The following is a 27,989-nucleotide window of genomic DNA, read 5'->3' as shown; positions in this document are numbered from 1 at the left end:
GTCCTGCAAAATAAACCTGTTGAAAGAGTGACAATCACATCTGAAGGAAAAGATAAACATTCCTTATTTCCAGCACTACATTGGTAAGAAATCTTTGATCTTTGACTAGGAAATTAGATGTAGATATTTAATGGATAATTCACAATTTCATATTTGGTCTTTATAAAATATTTATATTCTTCTTACTCCATCTTCAATTTTGTTAAAAATCACATTTAACTTCATGTATTTTATTTTGCTATTATTTTCCGTATTATCACCTATTTCAAAGTCTTTAGATATCTAAAACGGCAATGACAATTGATAAGCAATCATGGACACTCGGATGAAATATTTGCTGCAACCACAATAAAACAAACAAGATTACCCATTAAAAACAAACAGTTCATGATTTACTTGTGGAAATACATTCAAATGATATATTTTGTGTTCCACTAACATCTTACAAAAACTATTAAACGATACGCCTGAGATAACGTAGTATTTACATCGCCATGATCGATGTGGTGCGATCGGTCAGGAGGGGTCTGGAGCAAGCCCAGATTTGGAGGACAAAAGATGACCCCGTTAACGAGACATGTAACACGCGTGGCTCTTAAGTCATGCTGCTCGCTGCGGCGCTGCAGATTTATAACATATTTGTGATTTGTACGATCTGGACTATTCTTAAACAAGAAATATGAAGAATTATTCGGTGCATCTATTGGAAATCGAATATTTCATCTACTGAAATCATAGTCATCACATATTTCTATTTAATTTTTTGGATATTCAGGTTTACCAAACGTTTGTACGCTTTGTTTTTTCATTTTTTTGTTGTTCTGATAAATTAAATTTAATTAGTCAAGTCTGCTTATGTTCTTATGTAGCGGGAAATCGAGGTGCCTGGTTGAAAGGATAGGTCAATTGACCTCGATGAAGCACTTGCGTAGTTCACGAGGGACAGACATTGTCCTCCAGAAATGTATGTCTCAGTGACTCGTGATTTAGGGGTCTGACAAGGCAAACAGTCCTTTGACAAGTTTGACGTCGCTCTTACTCAAGTGAAAATGTGTATATTGTCTCTCTAAACAGAGAAGAATCGTTTTGTTCGAAATGTTAAAATGTTTCTTTACAAACGAACGTGGCCTCTGAAACAGAATTTTTGTTTTCGACTCACATTTTGTATGTGAGGAGGGGGGGGGGGGGCGTGGTTAGAGAGAGAGAGAGAAGTCTTAGTACATTGAAGAGAGGTATCATGCACAGAATAGAGAAGCATACGCACTCTCCCGTTTGAAAAAGGCCTCAGAAAAATGCTCTGCTTCTAGTGTACCATCTTCAGGCTGACCTGCCCAAAGGGTGTTCCAACATATTGTGATCTAGAGACATTCCGTAACTCCTTCATGAGGTGTTTCCGCCCCTGTCTATAAAACGTCATTGTAAAGATAGCTATCAAACACTTAGGAGCGTTCCAGTCAGCCAACTTATAGAAGACAGCATGCAGAGCTGTGGGCAACGTCAGCCTGTCCTTTGCTCCTTTCCATACCCCCAACACTTCTTTCAGTCTCGGCTCCGTTTCCAAGTGTTCTCTTCTCGCCAATCCCGTGGGAGTTCGTTTCAATTTCCTTGACGAAATCAACATCGACAGTCCCTACCTCCTCCGTCTGGACTTCCCTGCTGCAAAGAGAGACCTTCCGTTGACATGTACACACCGTCATCGGGGCAGTCTCTGCTATTGAGTCAACGATAGAGGGCGTCACTGGTACATACCCCATGAAGATGCTTGCTTTGCTGTCGCGCCGTACGATGCTGAGGCAGTCGCCGCCACTAGATGGTTTGATTGTCTCTGTAGAGGACATACTGAGCTTGTCGGAGCTGTCATTGGGTGCAAGGCTGGCTCGTAGTGCCTGAGATGCTAAGCCATGGTCCAGGTACTCAGCTGCGATGACAGGTGAGTAGGCCCTCGAGTTCGCTGAAACACTCCGCGGCTCGCCTTCCAACGCCATACGTGAACCGGCTACACTCCTACCAACAGAGAAACAGAGATATGTATGTAACATTTCTGTCATTGCCCAAGATGGTTGGGAATGATATTGTGTACTAAGCTCAAGAAACAGAGGTTTGAAATTGCATCCCCAAACAGTATACTGTTTAGAAATGATGTGATAGCTGTAGGATGCAAATCAGAGCCTTCAAAATGCGCACCCTTGACAAATTTAAAATTAGAAGAGGTCGTTAAGTAAGAATTGTACCTAAACATGTTTAATGCTTCGAATGCTTGACGATAATTTCCTGGTGAGAACAAAAACGCTCCATGGATTGTCGTTTTGTTGCTTCTGTTAAAAAAACACACCTATTTATCGTAGTCAGGAAAAACACTTATCGCAGAACATAATCCGACTCGGAATGACGCATGATGGGTAAAAACAGTAGTCTACGCCGCCTAGACACGACTTATACCTGACCCCCAAAACCAAGATTAGAATGGCAAGAAATCTGCCTACTTCTCTGCACGTCTCGTATTTGATTAATTGACTTTCTTCTCCAAGTCGGAAGTGATAAGAATCGTGACGGAAACTAGGTAAGAAATTAAAGCCCCACTGCACTACTCATAACTACTTGTGCCCTCTATACAGCCAACAATGCCTAAGCGGTACCCGTTGATCCTGCATGATGCCATTTTCTTATGTTAATTGAGAGCTGATTTGATAAGATAACCACCTGCCAGTGACCTTGCAGGGAGGTCTAATCCCTCCATGCCAAACCAGTGCAGAGGGGCTTAACAATCACGACTTTTACCTTCGTAACACCGGTGAGGAGTCGATGGAGGACTGTCGAGACCGAGATGCTCCTTTCTCCTCTAGCGCCAGGTTCATCGGAGAGCTCATCCTAGGATCCCTCGTCTTGCCATGTAGCCAGTAGGTCTTCATCGAACCTTTGCCCTGTAGGTGACGTCATAATGAAATCGATAAGACATGCGACGTAATGATGGCATATATCAGTTACTTTACATGTACAATCAATTTTATAAAGTACCTAATTCAGACAAACACGAGTCACATGTTTATCATTCTACTACCAGTACGCCTATGAAGTATGTTAATTTCCCCCTTTTTTCAGTTTCGAACACAAAACCAAACAATGAAGTCTACTATTGTCATGGTTGTAGGCCATATATAAACAGATAAAATGAAAACCCACAACATTTTGAACATGCCAAATTATAAGATCAGTAATACTCACGATGTCGATTATATATGTTGCTAAAGTAATTGACAGACATTTTAATTACACTAATATATTGGAGGTGCCACCCTTTACTTCAGAAAGCAGGCCGTTGATGTAGATTGGCTTTGTCAGTAAAAAGAAAATATGAATCTACTTGTTCCAACTGTCATGTTTTTCATCTAACTGTGCTGATATTGCAGGTTCCATTAGTAGATGCTTCAATGCGAAACCATTTTCAAGGGAAACAAGAAATGTGGTCTTTGTAGACAGGTAGTCACGAAAGCAGGTTTGACTGTACCTTTACATTTGTCGAACCCCTTTCCTTTATATTGTAGTATCCATCCCACTGATCTAGCTTCATCTTGTTAATGGACACTTGTTTAGTGCCCTGGTAGTGATTCTAACCCCATGCCATGTGCTTCATAGGCCTTGGTCCTACCCACCAGAAACTGACGTTCTTGCATATACAGTGAAGCCTGTCTATAAAGGCCACACGAGGGATACAAGAAAAGTAGTCTTCATGTACAGGTTCCTTTAGTACATGCTGTAATAATATACTGTGATGTAGCTGAAAGTCTGCAGATTCTGATTAATTGATGGGTTTTTCTGAATAATTTTGTGAAACACGTGAGGAAATAGCTGTGACGGTGATCCAAGTAATTTCCATCGCCATATTTTATTGGCATTGCAAAAACATTTGGAATTTAATGTTAATATTTGATGTTAATATGATCTATAAATATATGATAAAAAAAATGCCAGCAAAATAAACAGTTTGACTTTCCTATATATATATAAATAATTAGCTGAAATGCTAATTTGCATATTTGATGAATATTCATGATTTTTTTTTCTCCAAATAAAATATATTTCCATACCTGTCGGATATACATAGGTTTCACTGATGTATCATGTTCGGTTTTGATTTGATAACATATGCGCATATTAATTAGGCGGATTTTCACAACTTTTTCATATCTGCAGATTCGCAAAAATGGCAAAAATGACTTATTTTGTTGGCTTCTGTTTTCAAAACGGTGATAGATATATGAATTTTCTTTTTTTGTATTTTTACCACAAAGATGATATTTTAAGTTATTATTTGTGTCCTAGAAAGTGATGAATTAAGTTGTCAAATTTGTCGAATTTTGCTATTTTTGCCAATTTGACAATTTCTGGCAGGTTTTTCGGTAATTTTGCGATTTCCTAAAAATGGTATAAAATCGCAACGCATTGACCGATTTCAATTCTGTTTTTTGTTTTTTGAAGCTTTCATGAAGCTTGATCATTTGCAATCATCAAATAACATGTGTTTGTTGTACTTATTTTGGGTGCGCTATACCTACTTTTAGATTCTGCACGACGAGAACGTGGACTGCCCTTTAAAGGCAATGTGACGTCCTTTTAAGGCACTGGCAGTGACGTCACATTGCCTTAAAAGGGCAGTCCACGTTCTCGTCGTGCAGAAATTAAATGTCCCTAATGGCGTTCCTGACTGTACCTTTACGTTTGTCGAGCCCCTTTCTTCTATGTCGTAGTATCCTTCCCACTGATCTAGCTTCTTCTTGGTGGTCTCACTCATGTGAATCTTCAGGGCTTCTCCTGTAGATTCCATCCTTGAGGCCGTGTTGACTGTATCACCGAAGAGACAGTAGCGAGGCATCTTCAGACCGACCACACCGGCCACAACCATACCGGTATGGATACCTACAATGCAAGAAGCATATTATGTAATTGCAGAATATCCTGACGACGGATAGTCAACCTGTTCGAAACGTCGAGCCACTCCCGCCACTCATCCTCTCCAAGCGCTATAGTTCTCCTTCGAACTATAAGCTAAGAAAGATAACCAACAGTCCTTTTCAGGACTACACATCCTCAAGAAAGATTACCGAGAGTCCTTTTCAGGACTCCTCAATCCTCTCTCTCTCTCTCTCTCACATGGTGCACCCGCCAGCCTACTGTATATGCAGAATATTTGTTATATGAAAAATGGAGTTCAGTTGATTGAACTTTTTTCTTCTCCAAATCTTTTCATTTTCATGTGGAGAATAATATGGTGGCAATGACACAAACAAGGGATGTTCTTGAAATGGCCTGATGTTCCAAATTTGATACATGGGGAACATTGATGTCACTTGTGTATGCTGTTTATTAATGGCTCGAGACATATTGAGACCGACGGCACCGGCCTGCACCACACCTACAAGGTAGCAAGTCGTATATTCTTTCATTGTTTGAAATTTGTCATGACTGATAGAGCCGTTTAAGATGCTTATTATGTAAAATAATTTGTGAGTTTTCAAATTGTTTTTATTCTCATGTCGAAGAATATCATACTAGCAATTCCACGTGAAAATGAATTCTACTTAACTAACCTCATATTTCAAATAACAATATAATCATGATTATTATCTGATATACTTTCGACCGCTTATGTTGCTACATATACGTATAGTCCCAATGCTTTTTGGTCGCAATACTGATCTAAAAAAATGGCACCATCTCAGTTTTTGTTACATATATGTGTATTTTGTCCAACTAAAATGTCCCTTAAAATTTTAAAAAATGAAGTAATTACACCTATTTAGAGAAATCACGTTTTTTCTATTTTGCTCCTATGTCATAATTGCGACTTCTTATTCCTTCTGGAACCTTACCTTAACCTAACACGTAATTGGTACCCAATACTTAATTTCATGCAATATATTTATATTTATGTATTTATTGTATATTGTATTGTAGATGCTTTTTTAAGTATAATATTTATATGGATTATTATATTCATATTTGCACTTGTTATCTAATTCTAACCATGGGGATTCTTAACCGTCTTTATTGTTGCTATTATATTTTTTTCACTCAACAAATAAGATTGGTCATTCATTAACTTCTTTCAAACGAATTTCGAATAATTAGTTTTTCTTGCATTTTAAAGCCTTATTTTGTGTATTTTTTTTTACTGATGTAATGAAATAAATCCTATTGGTTAGAATTAAAAATGTTTAATCATGTTAACAGGATATCGATAAAAACAGCTTTGCTGATTCGATTGTTTCTTTTTATCCTGTATAAAGATGTCAAATAAATAAATAAATAAATAAATATAATCCTTTATCTCACACGGAATATTTGATACTTGATACTAGATGGAGAAATCTCGTTTGTTGCTCAATCGGGATGGTAGGTGGGCGAATAGCTGCAAGGAGTGCCACAAAGTACATAAATGAAGCACTTATCAGTGTACAAAGAAATAGAGATAAATATAAAGCATGTCAAACCTCCTCCTTACCGACTCGTATCTTGACGATTTCATCTTTGCTCGAGGGATCTATGAGGTCGTTCATACTTTCCCTCATTGCTAACGACATCTCTGCTATCCGTACAGCATGGTACTTGGTAGTCGTAGGAGCACCCGACACTACCATGTAGGCGTCACCTATGGTTTCAACCTACACAGTGATATAATAACAAAAGTAAGACGGATGCTGCTGATTGTCTTAGTACAGTGATGATGATAATGATAATAATAACAGCGATTAAAGACAACATGGTTACTACTAGGGGCACGGTGGCTGCTGTGGCTGCTGTGCCTAACCTGCCTGGAGGGGCTGGATTTCTATGAATCGGATATCCATCTATTTCACCAGGGATTAGGGTGAAAAACGTTCTCTTTAATATATCTATATCGATTTTCTTTTAATAGAGCAATTTTATAGCAATTACGAACTTCACTGAATTGTAAGAACGTATTTAAATAAGCAGAATCCCTTGTATATTTATGTCATATGTCTTCGGGGCTGACTGCTTTTTTCGTCCCTCTCTCTCCTTGTTCTTGTATATTTGGTTAATTGTCTCCTTGTGCCCCATTCTTTCTATCAGACTACCCTTTAATCTTTAACCGGTTTTACCTTGTAGACTTCGTAGGTTTCGCTGAGATTGTCAAACTTGATGTACATGCCGTTCAGCAGAGAGACGACAGCCATGGGTGGGATCCGCGAACAGATCGTCGTGAAGCCGACGACATCACTGAAGAGAATAGTGACAGCGGTAAATACCTGGAAAACGAAGAGGAAACGATACGAAATTACGAATAAATAAATAAACAGGTTGGCACAGAGTAGAAAGACAATCCCAGGTAGAACCAGTTTGATCTAAGCGTAATGGCAGTGACCTATGAGGATTTCACGAGCCACAACGTATACAATAGGGACTTTGAGATTGAGTGGACGAGAACACGACGAACGCCGACTGATCATGCGTGTCAACGTACTCAACTGCCCATGTTGACTACAATTAATAGAAATCTTTTAGATTGCACTCGACGATATACAAGCATGCATGAAATAACACTATGAATATGACGGACAAAGAAAGAGGACAAAATATACAGTTTCTCATTCTACCCTCAACAATTGCTGTGGTAGAACATCCCTTCACTACGATTATGTAAAAATGTTTAGAACAGGTGAACATGCATGTGACGCCTGTTCTACACATTTTTACATAATAGCAGGGAAGGGATGTTCCTTTGTCTACCTGGGAACTGTATACTTTATGCATATACTAAAACCGTACTAGATTTAGGAAAATCAAGGTTGACGCATTCTCGATCGCCGACTGAGACGATGTGACGCATGCGCAGTGCCTTAAAATGACGTCATACGTTGCAGTCAAAGCTGTCAACGTGTAAATCTAAAATTTCCTACTAACATTAAAAAGAATACCTCTTACTTCACACGTGCTTGTGGCTGGTTCCCCTCTCCGGAGCTTCTCCGCCACTTGTCTCGGTATCATCTGGTAGAGCAGCGAATCAGTTCTCTTCATCTCCAGATCCAGCTTTGTCATGCTCTCCTCAAGCTGTGAACTTTTCCTTAGTTCCTTGCGAAGAGAAATTGGAAAATGATAGCTTAAGCACAAGGCACGTGTTTGATACACACACTGTGGGGGAGACTGAACCAGAGCAAGCTCGACAAAGTTCGCAAGGAACTCGGGGGGAAATGACCGATAGCTCGATGTAACTCGTGCTAACTTGCAACATATAGGAGGATTTACGATCATATATCCCCTTTTAAGAATGTTCCAATGGATAGGTATTACCCTCGTTCTCTCCACGTTGTGTCGACGTTACCCGGGTTCCATATTAGAAACCACAGCGTACTTAGAAAGACAGCAGGTCGTTTGGGTACGAATCGGCAAGAGCAAAACCCCAACCCAGGTCGACAACTACTAGTAGAAGGGAAGTCAGCAACAGCTCGTCAAAATTCAGTACAGCCTGCAACAACTCTTCTAGAAACTATGGCTGTTTCCTAAATGTTCACATCGATATTGATTTCAGTACAAGCTTCTCCAAGTCATCCCGAACCTCAACCCGAGCTCCCTATACAACTCGGGATTCATTCTGCACCCACATATGGCAGGATTAAGAGCGCAAATACTATTAACAAAAATCTTAAGAGCACTTTCAAAACCGTTTTATACTGTCTATATAAACAATTATCGGGTGCTGAGATTTATGTTCGCACGTCTTTCACTTCATGACACACGAGGCTACTGAAAGTGCCTTATGTTGATTTTTTTGGAAGTCTTTGAGATTGTGATGAGGGTTTTGTTACCTGGTCTAAGGCAAGTTTGAGTTCAGCAGACTGTTGGGTACCGGCTAAGACCAGATCTCTGCTCGAGTCATGCATGCTGAGGTCGTTGATATATAACCCTGTCTGGAACATAACTTGAAGATTGGGGAGCCTTCAGGAAAGAAAGACAAGAAGAAGGAAACAGAAAGACAAGAAAAAGTAAATATAATTGGACATTCCAGATGACACTAGTATTACGCATTGTTAGCAACAGACCAACGATATCCTTGAATTACATAAAATACGAAATTAATAATTTTGAAAACTTTTGAAATGTTGGAATTGTCTAGTTTTATTTAAGGCCGGTTATGGAGAGTTAGTTTTGTTGCATAGCCACATAATGGTACTGGATATTATTGTATGGTGGTAATGACCCATCTCAACTGTTGTCTTTATTTCAGTTATATTCGGTGTGGATGAACCAAAACAAAGGGATTTTTGTGTGAAATACATGTTTATAATAGTAAACATCTTTGAAAAGTCTATATCTGCATCATTTCGATTCTACAAGAACAACAGCATCGATTATGAAGTTATTACTCCTTCTTTTGTCCTTAGGACGAATATTTTTGAAGGACAATATTTCGGTCCAAAACTAACGAGCCAATAGGAAGGAAAGTCAATGCTACGAAACCTCTACATTTTTTCATGGCGAAATACTATCCGGACAAAAATGATTTATATAAGAAAACTGTCGTCTTGACAACACTTTGGATGAATATCAACAAGCGACATTTCCACAATTATCTCAATTAAGAAGTACTTGTTCTAGCGATTTAGTCGTCCGGGAGTTATGATGCGCTATGTCATGCGGGGCTAATACTCATGTCATGGTTCAGTCCCGAGGAATGAGGAATAAACCAGTCTAGGACACCCTTGACCGCAACTACATTACAGAGACATTCGCCGATTCAACGGACTTGAAGAGCACATACCCATAGTCATTACAACCTTAAACAAATCACAACAATTGGTTTAGTCATAAGGGCAGAAGAGTAAACCAGTCACCTTGTACTTACATTGGTGTTGCAAGAAAGATGTAGGCACGCCATTCTGGAACAGATAACATCTGTCCTTTTAACCTCATCTGCCTCGGATGGTACACCTCCTCTAAAATCTCTGCATTTTTATTATTGTCAGGGTTGAAAAAAAAGGTGATAGATTAAATTGACGTCCAGGTTCTCTGGAAAGGCACACATGCTATAAAGGTATTTATTTTTGTCATGTTATCTGCATTTTTCTTTACCAGGTTTACTGCTTCGTCTTCTGGTTTTCCTCCTTCCAGTTTTCCTCCTTCCAGGTTAAACAACAAACTAATGTGATGGATTAGCGGTAGCGAGATGTCCAGGTTGAAAGCCACAGTCGATACTACTACGGATTAATAAGAGTTTTCTTATGACAGTTTAGCAAATTGGGTGACGGACAAACTCCATTGGTTCCCAATACTTTTCGTTTTACTCGATGATTCATAAAAGGCATATAATGTGATTTCTTCTTCCTACGTGCCCACAAATTTGGAAAGCCACCTTGACGACGACACCAAAACAGACAATACCGTCTCCGACAAAATCTACGAGAAGAATTGGCAATGTCAGATTATTTTCATGATTCCAAATCACCTATTCTGTCCTCGAAATTACTATAGGCCACAAAACCATGCCAACCATTTCTCAAATGAAAAAGCACATAGGCTACAGGGCATTGATCCTGTCGAATTCAGGAATCAATTTTCGCCAGAAAAGCACAATCACCAGAGGGACAAAAGTAAAACATCGCATGTATGATGAATGAATAATTATTTGATAAGACCTCTCGCAAGGATGTCCATTGTGACCTGTTGAATTTGGAATAACTTGTGGATGTAAGTATTCCATGATTCCGTTTGTTTCATAATATGTAACGGGTGTAATTGTTACATGACCTTCTTCGGCTCACTTCCGGGCGGGGTTTGAAGGCAACTAAACAGAGTATGATATGAGACGATTTAATTTGATTTGGTAATAGTCACCATTACATCTTATATCTGTTGTACTTTTAATTGAAAAAAAAAACGAGCATGTAATGAATTTTCTCATTTGAATATACAGAGAAGTATTTGGGGGGAGATAGTAAACCAAATGGTAGTCATTGCATTATAGTCGCATAACTGATTTGACCCATCTTACAATTGTAATTTTTTCTTTGGTTAAATCGTTTATCATTATCCAATTGTTTTTATAACCCGCTACCTTTTCCCCTTTCAAATCTTACAGTTATCGTGGATAGTCTTACCAAGTTGATTTCTACACAAACATCTTTGAATTTCTTCGAACATAAAATGACATTTACAGGTAATCATTACCACGTTGATTCTTCAAAACATTTATGTTGTATGAAAATTCCGTCTGATAGAAAAGGCAGAATATCTACACAATTAACATTTAGATGGGAAAAAATGGGTAATAAAGCAAATTTCTTTCTGGTGTATACCATTAAGACATATATTTTAAATTGATAATGAAAAAGAAAATTGTTAGTAAACCGTCACTATTCCTCCCCACCACAGCACGCACTGCAATATGCGATTAAATAACCGTTAACCGCAAAAAACCTGTAAGGCAAGAAAACAAAAATTGAGTAACAACAGGGTAAGGAAATCAAACTTTACACTTTCCCAGTATTTACCACTCGGAAAGGAATGGCAATTTAAAATGGACCCTGCATTGCACATTGGGGCTGTCCCTCTATCGTCTACACGTAGTAGTCTGTCCCGAAGCGGGACCCACAACGTAGCTGTGATGACGTCATTATCACCAACAGTTCAAATTAAAATCGTTATTATTACCATAACACGCAAAACCAACACCAAGTAGACAGCTTTACTCCAGTAGGAATCAACTCAAACCGCAAGAAGAGAATATATATCAACCAAGATATTGAAACATCGAAAGCTTTTCAAACTGTCTCACCCTGTCTCGATCCCTGTTTTTTCAACATATTTAAACGGATTGATGATAATGATATATCAGAGCGTTGACGTGCATCTGTAAGATAGAAACATTTTAAGTATTTCAAAGCGAACTTCACACTTTGAAATACCTCATATTGTGGCAAATCAGAATATTGATTAACAGAATGACGAAATTAGGATAAACAGATATCAAATGCACTATTACGTATTAAATGAGATAGAGTCCTGCCAATAAAATTACATTTTTGTTGTTGATGCAATTTCCATCCACTGACATGAATGGATACGATATAATTTGAATTCACAATGTAGAATATATCACTAAGATAACAAATCATACAATCAGGCTTATGCCATCTTTATCACCCAATCAGAATTAATGTTTCATGGGCGACACGTTCAAACGTGAATCCTGATTGGTCGGTATAAAGTATCGAAGTTTGACATTACGGGCTTGGTTGTAAAGCGTTTCAATAAAACCATAAAGACTTCTTTGCATTTTCTTAGCGCACGCACGTTCCAAACGGCTATTTTCCGATTGGTTAGATGAGCGTGTGATGTCATAGCTTCGGTACCTTTTTAGAGAGTGACGATTGGTTTAAAACTGATTGTATGAAGGGTTGGCTACACTACGTGCTGGTAGTCTGCGTTACGAACAGCAAACGCTGGATGGTATCTATTCTGTTTACAAAATACCACGTAAGACACAGGCCTTCTGCATTTAGGATAGCCAACCCTTAAACGTTTCTTCAACGAAGAAGCCTAAAAAGTGCAATAAACGACGAATTGTGCAGAGAGAGAGTATCGGTTTAAATTGCAAATGTATGTTTCTACATAAGCGTGTTATGTGCAGCTGCGCATAACTAATGATTTGAAAGTGACGATCCTGATGCGAAAGCTGAGAATATGTAATGGAAAATGTATGAAGCACCAATCTACAAGAATAGTATCATGATTGAAAAGAGTTGAATTATGAAAGAGAAGCGCTGAGAAAATGATTGTCCTTTGTGAGCGTGAAAAACATGCAACAGTAATGAATATAATTTATATCTGATGATTATATTATATGTAAATGAGAAGTATTGACATCTTTACGATGATTGGGTGAAAACACAAATAAACATACAAATACAAACAAAAGGGTTGATAAGGGTGCGGGGAGATAAAAGAAGTATTCAAGGAAACATGGAAACAATTAAAATGAATCATAAATATGGAGTAAGGGGATTAAAAAAAAGTAAAAGGGATGTCGCACAAATTAATTGATGAATTTATGTTGCTTTCCATACAATGAAATATATAATCTTAAAAGTAAATATATCTCAGTCCCCTCCAAACATCCAGGCAGAGTTATTGTGAAGTACGGTTAGTAATAACCAATGGGTTAAACTTGAGTAAATGGTTCATTACTAAATGTTATATATCAAGTCGAAGCAATTTTCATTGACGTTCGAGTTGAATGAAATGCTGGAATTGTAGGGTAGTCACACCGTGAATATCATCTTTATGTAAAAAAAATGACTCATACCGCCTAAACTTTGTCAACTTTAAGTAAAAGTGTAAATTAAATAATTTTAAAAACAACAACCAAATTTCATTCAGTAGAGGTAATAGGATGGAACATAATTTAATACAACCAACTGGAGACATCATTGATATAATATTGTGAAAACTGTCACTTCCATAAGGTATAAATCCCTTTCTGATATGTAATTTTTAACATAATCTACTATTTCAGTAACTACAAGTAGTACGATCCGTATATACAATGAAACAGTATTCATTGATTCTTTATCTTTTTAAACGTTGCGATCAATTTCACTTTGCATAGTCGGATAATCATATACATCTGTTAACAATTGACCTTAGAGAAGAAATATGTAAAACCGTAATCCTCCAAATCCCGGGAGTAAGACATTGCAAATTGACCTTTTTCAGCTTGATAAATATTGTGCAATGAAATTATTTAATCACGTGTGCTAAATTCTGCTTCGAAGAGAAAGGTGCAAGATTGAAAATTGCTAGACTACAAATCAAAATATTTTTCATGCAAAATAAAATAATAATAGTTATCGTTATAGGATAAAGAACACTTCAAGCTCCCAGTCTATGCGGTTTGAATCTTATTTTTCTTTGTTTATCTAATAAAACTTTTGCTAATTTTGGCTATTTTTTAATGCATAACAATGCATAACTAATAAAGTGTTTCATTCCAGCTTGTTATATGCAGATAAAAATCTATTCCTCTTTTTTTCAACTAAAATCACATGTTTAGCTACATAAGATAGTTGTTCATGACGACATTCAATAACAATACGTTTTTGCTAATTTGGTATCCTAAACAAAGCAAAACTAATAAAACGTTTCATTCTAGCATGTTATATGCAGATAACCATATATTGGTCTGTTTCTCAACTGAAATCACAACATGCCTAACTACAGCGGATAGTTGTTAATGAATACATTCAGTAATATTCTTTAAATAAAATATATCAATAAACAAATAAAACTGAACTCTACGTGTATTTTCCAGCAATCGACTCAGCTTTTGTATTTTAAAAAGAGCGAAACAAAATTTAAAAAACAGCCAGTGCGTCAGATAAACGCAGCCAAGAGTGGAACCCGTGCGGTGAAAGGCTATATCAGAAGAAAAAAAAGAATAGTAGAGGGGACAGTATGTATACCTGCGAACTTGATTGTAGATTTATTGATTTGAACATTGGAGTCGGGTGGTTGCTTTATCAACCACGGGTGCGGTTGACGCCGTTTCGTGCCCTCTTTTTGACAATCCTCTAATGATTCTAATCAAAGTAAAGTTTACAAATCGAGAATATTTAGTTTGGTGTTGCCCAAAGCTGCAGAAGTGTGGTATGTTTCTTCCTCCACCCTTTGCTTAATTTATGTTACCAGCAGTTCACAAAACAGTTCTTTCACGTGAGTGCATTAAGAAGAAGAACCCCCAAAACAGCCTATAGTCCCAGGCAAGTAATTACCATGTTTGGTGCAGAAGACCATGAACAGAACCACAAATGATGTATTTCTAAAGGATTTCGATTATGAACATTCTTTACCACAAACCCCTAAAGGACATAAATCTGGTAGACCTGCATTTACCAATGTCTCTTAGACTTTGCTATTTATCAACAATTGATACCTTCCTTACACGTGTGACGAAGGGGTTGATCTAAGTCTCCCAGTAATAAATGTAAACAACATAGCTGCGTTCTACTCATACGCAAACTAGCGCAGTATAACCTGGACCAAAAGTCTTAACGTGTCCTCTTCCCAAGCCCCTTAAAGGTGCCCCTTTGTGAATTCGAGCAAATTACATTATCTCCTCTGTAAGAGTCGTAAACATTGTAAAAGTGCGACATCCCACGGTGGAGTTTTGGACACAAACATTAAAACATAAAATCATTGCACATATGGGGGTAATGACGATGAAAATGAAAATAATTATTCAACACACAAACGAATAAATGCATTCTTCATGTTAATTTATCATCTTGATTTTTTTGTTCAATAAATTTTATACAGAAGTTATCAATCTTTATTTGGAACTTTACTGAACATTCCTCTTCAACATTAGTAATGAATTATACCCATATTACGAACCAGTCGTATTCATACTCCTTATGGGATGATACAAATTGCACTTTGGTATTTTGATAACCTCTGATCTGTAATATCGTAAATCAACAAATCATGTTTACTATTTTAAACGATTGAAATGTCATATTTCAACACAAACTAAAATGTATAAAAACAAATTCTATAATGGGCTTATTTACAGTATAAATACAGTATACCAAACTTAAAGTGTTTGTTGAAAAGACACACCTGAGGATATGAAAACATAAAATGTTTTACAAAGAATATAAGTGTTTGTATGATACCGTTGAGTGATTGCAATCTTTAAAATGTTGATGATTAATTTTCGGGTGATAAAAGAGATTTTGTAAGTTTGGCACAAATTATTTACAGTCTATGTTAAAGCTGTTTAAATGTAGACATTATCTTGCTTTCTTCTGTCGGCAAAAGAAGGCTGATCCTGACCTCAGTCACATCTCAATGCTGGCAGCTAAACTTTTAATAATTTACGGTCATTCTGATAAATTGGTCGGTTTACATCAAACAAAGCGATACGTTGAAATAAATAAGACATTTTCTACATTGACTTTTTAATTTATATAATTATTTAAAAGATGACAGCTATTCTACAATTAAACCGAACGTTTCTCGGATGCATTCGGTCGAGTATACTTTACTTTTTGCTAACATAAGGAACTTGTTTAATCTCCAGTTGTCAATCACAATCTACTACTCCAGTAACCTATCCATATGGTCTAGAGTTTGCCAACAAAAGGTATAAAATTGAGTGTTATCGGGTTGATGACCTCAAAAGGCCTCTTCTTTTCCACAAGTAACAACACCATTTTTAAATTTCAACAAAGTTAAGTGTAAATTAAGACCAATTTGTTTAGCAATATTGACGTGTAATAAAAAGGTTGATGTCATAATGGCATAATAAAAATGTTAGGATTGGTAACAATTATGATTTTGTCAACTCCGAGTTACAAATATGATATTATACATATTCATAAACCGTCTGTTAGTGAAATTATTTATACATGTACATTTTCGGGGGAGGGGGTGGGGGGGGGGGGTGCATCATAACGCTGACCATTTTACGACTAAGGTCAAACTAAAACGGACCTGAAAAACAAATTTTAGGAGGGGATATAGGACAGGGGGGCGTACGCACAGCATAATTATTAAAATAATTTGCCTATTTTACATTGCAGGGATTATACGGAGTAAGATAGATTGAGAGATTTGCAAAGCAAATGAACGAGAGCTACACAGAATAAGAGAGAGAGAGAGGGGGGGGGGTAGGGAGAGGGGGGGGGGGGTGAGGCTGGGATTAAGGAGGGGGTTATGTTTAGAAGGACATGTGTGAGGTTGGTGGGGGTAGGGCAGTTGTAACATGGCAACGAAAGGATTGGCGAGAAGGGGGGGGGGGCGGCCGGCACCCACATAAAAATGTTAGTACAATTTGCTGCACACGACGTTAAACTACTCTACATAAATGATTAATGTAGAAAATGAGTGTTAGTAATGGGACACACTTGGCAAAAAAGGGGGTGTTCTTTACATGATGAATATTAGTAAACACGTAATGAGATTTCAAAAATGACTTGATCTAATTATGGGGAGAAAAAGCGCTTATCCATCTAAAACTGTGAAGACGAAGATGCCACGAAGTAGAAAATGACAATTTTCTTTGAAGTTGGGAGGAAAAGAACATGAATTTACGTGAAGTAGAGACTAGGGGGTGCGGTAAAAATTAAACATGCCTGGTAATGGTGATGGTTGGAGGTAGTGGTTTAGACCGTTTGTGGTGTTGTTTAAATTCGGTTCCTCTGGGCCGTATTTGTGATGGGACGAGAAGAAATAACGCAAAAATCAAAGGGTGATAAGAAAACGGTGTTAGTCTGTTATGTTAGTGACGTCATACCAATGATATATTCAAACAATAATTGCGGAGCTACTTACGACATAATATTAGTGATACATATAGGCTACGTATTTTTTTTTTTTTTTTACTAAACATGGACGTAATTATCAGCAGGAATTGTCAGGGCTCAACAAGATTAGGCCTATGGATCGACTACTTTTGTGAGCAAGAACACCATGGACTAAAAGGAGGGACGCAGTATTAGGAAGACATGGATTGTTTAATAGCTACTTGGTTAGTAAGCTTAATATAGGGGCAAATAAACGATCTTAGAGCGTGTATTGGTTTAAGGGATAGTGACACACGAATGGCAGGGTTTTTATCAAATTTTCGCAACAATATTATGCAGGGGTAGCTACAATAAGCCCATCTATATGGGAATGTGAATATGTTATTATTCATTCTACATGTAATTGGATTGTTTACATTGTCTAAAAATAAGATTAAAATGAAATAGGGAATGGTTGTCATGTTTTTTTAACGATTTCCATGAATTGTGTGACAATGTAATCATTACAAAAATAGTATATTGTAAATTGTATATCTATACTGCGTACGTAGTTCGATAATGTATAGTACCAATGTTAATTAGAAATAGGAAATACGTGTGTTATGATAATGATTCAAGCCTATCAAACAAATGAAAACAAAACAGAAATGATGATCGACAAAAATCACAATATCAATGATAATTCTTTAAACAATAATGATATACATTCCCTAATATAACTAACATCTTCAAACAAACGTATTCATGAAACATTACATTAAATGAAGATCTGGCTTAATTCATATTGACGATGAAATGAAGAAAACTGCCAACGCTAAACATGAACGAAATGTTTGACATGAAATTTGCATGGATGCTAGAATGTTGATGTGATTGTAACCATAACGTGTACGATGTACATGGTACTCCAAACGTGCTTGGTCCTTTAAAGCCCCACTGCACTATTTATAGCTACTTGCGCCCTCTATATAGCAAACAATGCTTAAATTGGTGACCATTGGTCCCCATGGTTTCCCCTTTTCTCATGTTAATTGAGAGGTGATTTGATGAGATAACCACGTGTCAGTGAACATGCAGTAATGTTTAATCCCTCCTTGCCAAACTAGTGCAGATAGACTTTAATGTTAACCCCTTTTTATTTTTTTTAAACAAATCATTGATACAGAAATAAGTCTACTAAAAAACTACCAACAAATTAGTCATATACAACACATATCATTATTTAATACAAATGTATCTCTGTATGTATAACTTCTTGTGACTTCTTATTAAATAAAAAAAGATGATGCAGTTAACCTCTGTGTTTGCGTGTAAGGTTAATAGATTTACGTCATTATGTACTAGATTTATTGGCATTTACTTTAAAAAAAATTAAGATAAGACATTGAAAGTTATAATTACTAAAAAAGAAGGGCACCATGAAATAGTTAAAATACAATTATTTTCAGAGTTAATGATTAGTTGAGTAGAAAATTTTACATGCTCTTTTAATAACCATTTCTTGAACTTCTGTCAAAGAGGTCATACGGTTCCCTATATATATATATATATATATATATATATATATATAAAGTTGATGATTTGCAGCTTGGTTTTAAAATTGGTAATATATCATACAAATAAATGATTTATTTTAACGTAAAGTTGGGAATTCCGTAAATGTAACAAGTAATATACATCAGGTTACACGTGCAAGAATAGTCGATCGATTACTTGCCTTTGTGACTTTTGGAGCTGTAAAATTAAGGCAATTTAGACTTACTTTAAAACCTTCACATTTTCGTAGCAACCGAAAGCTTAATGGTTGTATAATTGATTTTACATTGCTTTTTTTTTTTTTTTTTTTTAATTGTTCACGTTTTCACAGATTATGGTATAGACATGAAAAAGTATATACTTAACAAATTTCAATGAGAGATTTACACAGTCATAACCCATCGGTATTGCCATTTTAGAATAGAAATAATGATTATACTAAAATTCGATTTGACACAGTACATGGTATTTTTGTATCAACGGCATACATGATGTATCCAATTATTCATAAAGATATATGCCTTCAGTTTATCGGAACACTTGCAGCATTCTTTCAGTATCTCACAATTAAGGTGTTTTTCTTTTTCAATGGCTTGATGCAATTAATTCATCTACATGTAGAGATATATATGCATGGTTTATAAAGCGATTAATTTTTTGTTTTCACTTTTGCGCTAAAAGGAAACATTGTTACATTATATATCAATACATATGGGAAATGTAACTAAGCAGGCGTATGTTTGTCTTTGTGAAATGGGTTAATGGACAATATTATTATGTATAATTATATAATTATATATATTTCTTTTATTTTGAAATGAAAATAATTAAAGCGAACCATTTTCTTTATATTTACGTCCCTGCAGGCAAAATTGTAGCAATCAATTGTACATGAAGCACGAATAGCTTGATTAAAGGGATCAGTCTATCAAAAAGTATATAGCACGATAACAATCCGATATTGTATTCCTTTACTCTAAAAAAAAATAGAATGGTAATGAAAGGATGGTTTCTTTTAAAAAAAAATAATTGTGCGATCATAAGAGTAATTTAATTCATCTTAAATCTCAATTATTAAATCATATCAAGATTTAAGATTTCTTTTGGAAATAGATGGCAATGAGTTTTCTTCATATTTACCTCCTTCGCTGCTGTCGCCATCATCTTCAATAATTCCCGCCCGAAGCGAGAGCGGTGTAGTCTCTCTGTCAGGTGGGGGCGCCCCATCAACTACTGGACAAGACACCGGACAAGACTCGTCTTCGCTAGAGCTTTGGCGCGACTGATGGAACCCCAGAGGGCAGCCCGTGGTGACCGAGTCGCGAGCGATGAGGCTGGTCGAGGCGAGCTCGAACACGTTGTTCTCGTGGTCGCGTATCTAGAGGTATAGAGTGAGGGGGACGATGAGATAGACAGACAGACAGACAGGGGGGGGGGGGGGGGAGAAAGAGAGAGAGAGAGAGAGAGAGAGAGAGAGAAAGAGAAAAACAGATAATTACGTTAATTGCTATAAAAATGCAAAGTTATTTATTATATCTAAACATATTAACAAAATAAAATATATATGTAGCGACAGTTTAAACCGAACAGGATATACCCAATCGCTTGGTGTCTTTTATCTTTTAAGCGTGAGAGATAGAAGACCAAACTCAACATCACACTGATAAGAAGCTTAGGGTAAGGGGTGAAAAGAGGGAGAGAGAGAGAGAGAGAGAGAGGAGTGTCACTCTTTTAATTTCGCTGTCCATACGTCGTGAAAAACCTAGGCACGTGATTACTCGGCGAACGTAAACATGGTATAGACAACACACGTGAATTATACACAATTTCTCATTTTACTTTTAAAAAAAGGCCTGTCTGCATTTTTCAAATATGGAAACAAGGCTTAGAGTCCCAGACAATATTTGTCATAAGGTTCATCACCACCTTATGCTTCAACTCCTATGATTTTTTTCTTCTCCACAAGTCACGTGCTTCATAAACAAAGATGGCAAACCAAAACGACTCCCGTCACTTTTTCGGAAATCCCCCCAGCGCATCAATTCGAGCCGTCCGTCATAATCTTTCGATCCAAATTTATGGCATAACAACGAGTATTCCTTCCGAGGCATACGTGCAAAAGAGGGCGTAAAATTGATCCCTCGCGCCAGAGAAGTTCAGGAGGGTTCATCCATTCTTTCCATTATATTTCTATCCGAAAATCAAACACATGTATCGCAAAAAGGGGCTTCTAGCTCTAGTGGCGTAGGTTAGGGGGTACAAGAGGGTACGCACTCCCTAAAAGAATGATAAAGAAGCCCCCCCCCCCCCCCAAAAAAAAAAAAAAAAAAAAAAAAATAGATAAAGAGAAATTGATGGAAAAACCCTGCAACAACGCCTGTATGAAACCAATTAATTCTGTCATCAACAAAGTTACGAAAAATTCTGTAAATTAGAGAGTACCTCGCAAAATAGATACGTCACTATGTTGCCAATTAGTCTTTCACTAATGCCAACTTTAAACATTCATAACTTTCATATTTTTAGTGGGATTTCACTCAAACTTTCACAGACCTGTTCTTCTAAATGTCATGCTTGTATTAAAACGACAAAATATCGGGGTGGATTTCCCATTTAAAATAAACTATCAAAAAATACACAACACCACCCCCACATTGACTTGCTGAATTATAGAATAATAAACATTGTCATCTCTCACTCCCCGCAAAACGAGAGAGTTTAGTATTTCATAGGTAAACATCGCTGCCCCTCCCCTCACCAGTGATATAGACGAAATGAAAAAATAACACACATGTCAAGCAAATGATTCAAAATATCCCCCAACGAACCATTCAGGGAAGGAAATTCTTTCGTCTCCCAAGTTGGCATGTTTTACACTTTGCACTTCAAGTAATTTGAAACTACAATCCAAACTTGCCATTATTCGTAGTTTATCCCCTAAGTAGTAGGACTGTAGTTAAAAAAAAAAGCGTACTCAGTTTATTTTAGGTTTAGGCCCAGACGAAGTGGGTAGAATTGTAAAATCTGTTTAGTCCGCAATAGTCTCTTATTCTAACAAATGACCCAACAAAATCCATGTCATCTTAGGAAATTAATTTGTCACTTTTATTTTATGACTGGGTTTCGTTGTTTGTTAATTTCGTTACACACTTACATATATGTTTGGTTCTATTTACATGATACAAAGTAATAAAGGCTAATAGAATAAACAATTTTGATCAAAGTTTGATAAATAACTTATTAGTCATTTGCTGCGAGAGAGCAGCATAATTCCTTTCGAAACTAAATACCCTATCATGAGTTTAATCTGATCAATAGTCAAATTTGTGCGTCATTGTCACGTGCTAAAACGAAAAAAAAGAGAAGATAACTACACAATATTATTGTACAATGCGCCTTTCAAAAGATTTACCCGGCTTAAGCATCTGCATAATTCATGTTTAACCCCCTGCCACGACAACGACAAAGAAAGACAAAACCTTTTAAGCTACAACGACTTTAAACCAAGATTATATACCCGACAATCATATGAATAGTTATTATTTGTATCATGCTTATTTATCCTCGTAAATCGGGGCTTTTTTGTGATAGTTGATGCTCCCTAAGGAGTCTGTGTTGTATTTTTAGAATGTTCTACCCACAGAATCCTCGTTTTTACATGACCCCCCAAAAGGTCTCTAACGTAATGTAATTCCAAACATTTTCCAACGTCTATGCATTTTAAAACGACCCGGTTTTTATCTCGTACACGTAATGAAATGATGTTTGTGTATAAAAAGAGAAATAAAGAATAGGAATAACAGGAAAGAGGGAAAAAGAAGAAGAAGAAGAAGAAGAAGAAGAAGAAGAAGAAGAAGAAGAAGAAGAAGAAGAAGAAGGAGGAGAAGAAGCGAAAGATGAAGAAGAAGGAGAAGCGGAAGATGAAGAAGGAGAACCAAAACAAAAAAACGAGGAAGACAAAAGGATTTAAACGAAATAAAAGAGATGAAAGAGGAGAGGAAAGTCGTCATGAGTTGGAAAATAAAGATTTTGTTGTTGAAATGTTAAGAAATACAAAAAGGGGTTCAAATGGTCTGTTTTAGGTGAAAACAATGGACACTTCATCTTTTCTGCATATCGTTAAAAAAAGAAGCATAAGGAGCAGAAGAAGAAGTAGAAGAAGAAAAAATAAATTAAGAAATGAAGAACCGAGATGAAAACCAAGAGGAGGAGAGGGGTGGGGGGGGGGGGGTGGTAGAACCAGGAACAAAGGCATAAACACAAGAATAGGAAGTCGAGAACAAAGCAACAAAAAAAAAGTAAACGTATGAAATTGAGATAGAAAACACATACATGACATTGAGAAGGAAAAATATAGGTCACTGCATGTTTTCTGCAATGCAAATTAGAAATAGACACCCTATGCTTCATGGGATTACTCCTTCTGCTTCTGGGGAATTCATTCAACACCAGTTTATATTATCATGTTTAAATCCCCGTTCTACTTCCTCCTCCTCCACACACACACACACTCTCTCTCTCTCTCTCTCTCTCTCTCTCTCTCTCTCTCTCTCTCCTTCTCTCTATCTCTCACTCCCCCTCTCTCTCTCTCTCTCTCTCTCCTTCTCAAGCCAATGTGGGGGACACCGAACAAATAGTATGGATTCAGTTCCATATTTTGTTTCACATTTGTATTCGCTAAACATCCTAAATATACAGGAGTATATACCTAAATAACCGATTAAGACTACTATGTCATTTGACAGCAACTGCTAGTCCTTGTACTTTCTCCTTAACCTACTAATGATACAACGTTTATGATTGCCAAGTTAATATATGGAAACGGTCCAATTGTGTATATGAATATACCGTTTTCGTACTGTCATAAATTTAATCCATAATCTTTGTTAACTGTCATGGTACAAGATAATTGTATTTCAATACTCATAGGCGACTGAAAGATATAAATTGTTGCTAGGTAGGACAAACATTACGAATTATCCTACCTGTTGATCGAATTATTGAATGACATTTATGATTCTTGTTGATATTGTTGTGAGAAAATATCATATAGGCCTACCTAAATAAAAACAAATCAATGAGGTGGTCTAAAAACGGAATACAAGAAACCGTGCATTATGATGTTGAATGCGCCTTATCTGTAGACTGATGCTGCTTAAACATGATGAATGAAGTTCCCTTTCCAGTTTGATCTTTTTCCATAAAATTGTTCTTCTTGCGGGAAAAGCAACGCAATGGTAAAATTGGAGCGCCGCCTAAGCATGCTAAGTGTATAATGGAAGCGCAGTCAGGTTAACTTCATATATTTTCCTCTCGTAAAAATCCATTTTGCCTCGTTTCTGTTTATTTCAAATAAATCTAGGGATTTGCAAAATATGGACGGTATGTGCCGTGATTAGGCAGAATATTGTGGTTGACAATTTCATCTCCTCTCATCAGCTGGGATAAAGGTTGCGGGAGATGATTACATGAGACAAATTTGGAATTCATTAAGGAACACCTGAAAGAAGGAAGCAGCTTGAGAGGCCTCAGAATTTCGGGGTGCATGGTATTGTGCGAGGAGCTTACTTTTGTGTGAAAAATTGCCATCTCTTGTTTGCTACAATGGTACGATGAAGTCATGTAAAATGACGTATTTAGGAGAGAAAAGAGGAGGAGGAGGAGGAGGAGGAGGAGAAGATAAAGAAAAGGAAGAAGAAGAATAACATGAAGAAGGTGAAGAAGAAAAAAAATGAAGGAGTAAGAAGAAAAATGGAGAAAAAGAAGAAGAAGCAGAAGGAAAAGATAAGAGGAAGATTAAGGAGGAGAAGAAGATAAAGAAAAAGATGAATAAATAATATTTAAAAGAAGATGAAGAAGAAGAAAAAGATGAAGATAAAGAAGAAGAAGAAGAAGTAAACGAGAGAGAGAGAGAGAGAGAGAGAGAGAGAGAGAAAAAAAGAGACTACGTAGCCAAATCATATTAGGCCTTTAATTTTTTGAGGAACATAGGCTACTTGCAAATTGAAAGTATTATTCAATTTTCTGCGTTTGTATGTCGGCATAGAATTTGATCTCTGATATTATTGTTTCTTAATATATGTTGGAAAATTAAAAATATACTTTTTGTTATTTGACTTTAATTTTCATATGATTGATATTTTCCGATCAGTATATGATAATAATATTAATATATACTATATTTTAGCACATTTAATTTACTTTAAGTTTGTTAGCCTTTGTGCATTGATAAATTATTCTTGTTTTTGCCTATCTATAACCCGATAAGGAACCAGGAATTTTCTTTTTAAAGAAGGTTGCCAGTAACTGCACCTGTGTCAACGACACTTTTGAGCAACTACTCAAAAAGACATTGGAACTGTCGTAAACTCTGGAACAAATCTTCTCGGTATAGACGCCCTTTACATAGCTTATGATGTGCAACAGTTGTGGGGACAACCCTGAGTCCATGGACCTATTTCGTAGTAGGTCCATGCTGAGTCCAATACCAATATAAACTCAATTACTTATCATTATATTCCAGACACTCTTTGGAATGTCAACAGTAAGTAAGACAAGGACCTTCCGCCAATGCACTAACAAGTCAGATCGAACGTTCGAGCCGTAATGAAAAAAAGAACTGAGATTTTGATTGTCTGACACTACATAGCGGAGAAAGTATATATGTGAGAAACAGATTGAATGATCTCAGAAGAGGTTAACCGCTCTGTATTCTTTTTTCATTTTTTTTTTTATAAAAGAGGTCAACCGCAGTGGGCACATGGCCCTCTACGGCTACATGTAAATCTGCCATACGTTTAAAGGGGACGTCCTTCCTGATATTATCTTGGTTCTAAATCAAGGCAGAAGAAATAGAAACAAAATTAGTAAAGGTTTGAGCATATCCGATCAGAAATAAGAAATGTATGATTTTTTTCAAGTTGTCATCGGTGTGGCACAAGTTGGCAACACTGTGACGCACGTTGCGAGCTCCTTCTCAATTTTTCTCTGCACAGAACTTTCAATAAACTTAATTTGTTCTTAGTTATAAATGACGGACAAAATCTTTTTTTTTCTTCAAATATTCATATTTAGGGTGAATGTAAGATTGGATATTTTGTTGATTTCTTTTTTAAAGTACAAGGCAAACGACGTACAGAGTTGCCAATTTTTCTTTTACTGATTGCACCTTCACCTTAAAACAAAAATAATAATCTTTTTTCGCTCAAACTGTCACTGACTTGTTTCTCTCCCTTTTCTGCCTTTAGTATGCCCAACATTATATCAAAGTGGACCGCCCTTTAATCCTTTGATGAATAATACATTTCTCACCTAATTTACAAAACTTTCCCCTTTTTTGGTCGTTGTCTTTTCTTGTTGACATATAAGTTGAAATGTAAGTTCCCTTATAGTTTCAACAATGAAAATAAAGCTTGGATAAAGGTATACCGGCCTTTATTGAGCACACGCAAAGGGCAGTGGGTCGCCCGAATAAAAACACAAAAAGTCGCAAAAAAACCCCACAAACACCATGAGTGACAATTTCTGTGTCTCTTGAGAAAACTGCGATTGGTTTTAAATGTAGACAAGCCCTTAGTTTTTACAAGCGCTAAGTATAAGTCAAAGATCCCTTACGTTTATTTATGTTCAAATTATCATCTGGTACGTGACTTTATCGTGTTTTGAACGAAATTTTGTATAAATTTCGAGTTCATGCTTGGTATTCAGTCATAGTCCGACCAAAATATGATTTTGATAGAAATGATGAAATTCTGTATTTTCAATATCATTTAACGACAAACAAAGCTACTCTCGGCAAATGGGATGTTATTTTAAATAATTCCAGGGGCTTTTAGACGAATGTTATGGATCATTTTAAGACAGTTAACTGATTCATTAAGGTTCAGAGAAAGAGAGGGAGAATTAATTTATAGTATAAATTCATATCTCTACCATACCTTGGGGAATGTATATGTAATATAATCACACTAATAATAAAAGGAATACCGGCACATTACAATGAGCCCAAATCTCTCCAATCATTTAGTAATTGCATGTAAAACAAATCCTCTTCTCTATATTCAAGTAGTTAATACCAGACGCACAAATAAAAAGACTCAACATTTGCCAGGACATATTTCTCGCTTAAATCCATATTTTTCACCGACTATCCCCAGCGGAGAATCTAAATTGATACACGTACTGGAGTACCCGTAAATCAAGGCGTTAAAAAGAGAGGAAAAATGTGCTTTTTGACACTATTTACTTTAGGGAATAGATTTATTTTCTCGTTCTGAGGAGGTGTTGAGTTATTTCCGTGGCCGGCCCATATAGAATCGGATACTAGTATAATAAATCAACAAGCGATGATGGACTAACAATTATTATACCTTGTGTGAAATAGCAATCTCATAATTTTGTAACACACTGTGTTTAACCTTTGAAAAAAGATAACAATTCAGTTAATGCAAAATGGAGAAATTGTTGGCAAAGGAACTAATGCAAGAAGGAGAAAATAAAGCTTTTTGAGGTATAATCGAGGGGGTGCAGAAATTATATGAGGTTGACCGTTTCGAGGGCGTGAAGTGCCCGAGCGGGGGAGGATGTGCGAGGGAGAGGGTCACCCTGCCAGGATTGGGAAAATGTTGGTACTTTTCTGTCTGAAAATTCAAGTTTTAGGTACAATTTTGACAAAACGACAAAACCGTTTGACTATTAAATGACTGTGTCCTAATTATGATGTTTGCATTGATGCTTTGTTTCCTTTGTGTAGGTGGCCTGACTTGGCCCATCAATTCACATTGCCTTTGTAATACACATACACGCACATTTAATTATATATAATAATGATAATGATATTGATAATTATAAGTCCATATATTGGCATAATATGACGAAAATAAAATGATTTAGTGATAATTAATTGGTTTCTTACCGATTCCCAGGTTAAAGGCAAATTTGGTCTTTTCATCTCGAAGACATCGCTGAGTATTTGGCCCTCGAGACCAGGGAGCACCGCGCAGAGACCACGCCCTGTGTGAGATAGAGAGATGGAGAGAGGGAGAGGGGGGGGGGGGCAGAGAAAGGGGGAGAGGAAAGGGAGAGAGAGAGAGAGAGAAAAAAAAAGTTATACCATGTTTTATAAATTAGACTTTT

General features: G+C 36.6%; 1 protein-coding gene across 1 annotated transcript; it reads right to left on the bottom strand.

Annotated features, from left to right (window-relative positions):
- Positions 1-1,190: 1,190 nt before the first annotated feature.
- On the bottom strand, positions 1,191-27,863 carry LOC756941 (soluble guanylate cyclase 88E). Its single transcript, XM_030989277.1, has 10 exons — positions 27,769-27,863; positions 19,995-20,232; positions 9,860-9,959; positions 8,823-8,952; positions 7,942-8,088; positions 7,119-7,265; positions 6,500-6,659; positions 4,709-4,914; positions 2,779-2,921; positions 1,191-2,004 (listed from the first exon to the last, which is right to left on the bottom strand). The coding sequence occupies exons 1-10, from the start codon at positions 27,802-27,804 to the stop codon at positions 1,464-1,466; spliced, it is 1,848 nt and encodes a 615-aa protein (XP_030845137.1). The 5' UTR covers positions 27,805-27,863; the 3' UTR covers positions 1,191-1,463.
- Positions 27,864-27,989: the final 126 nt, after the last annotated feature.

Source organism: Strongylocentrotus purpuratus, unplaced genomic scaffold (assembly GCF_000002235.5).
Source record: "Strongylocentrotus purpuratus isolate Spur 01 unplaced genomic scaffold, Spur_5.0 spur5_scaffold_18, whole genome shotgun sequence".
Lineage (NCBI taxonomy): Eukaryota > Metazoa > Echinodermata > Echinoidea > Camarodonta > Strongylocentrotidae > Strongylocentrotus > Strongylocentrotus purpuratus.
Note: the sequence above shows the minus strand (reverse complement) of the source record. Positions and strands in the feature narration are given on the sequence as shown.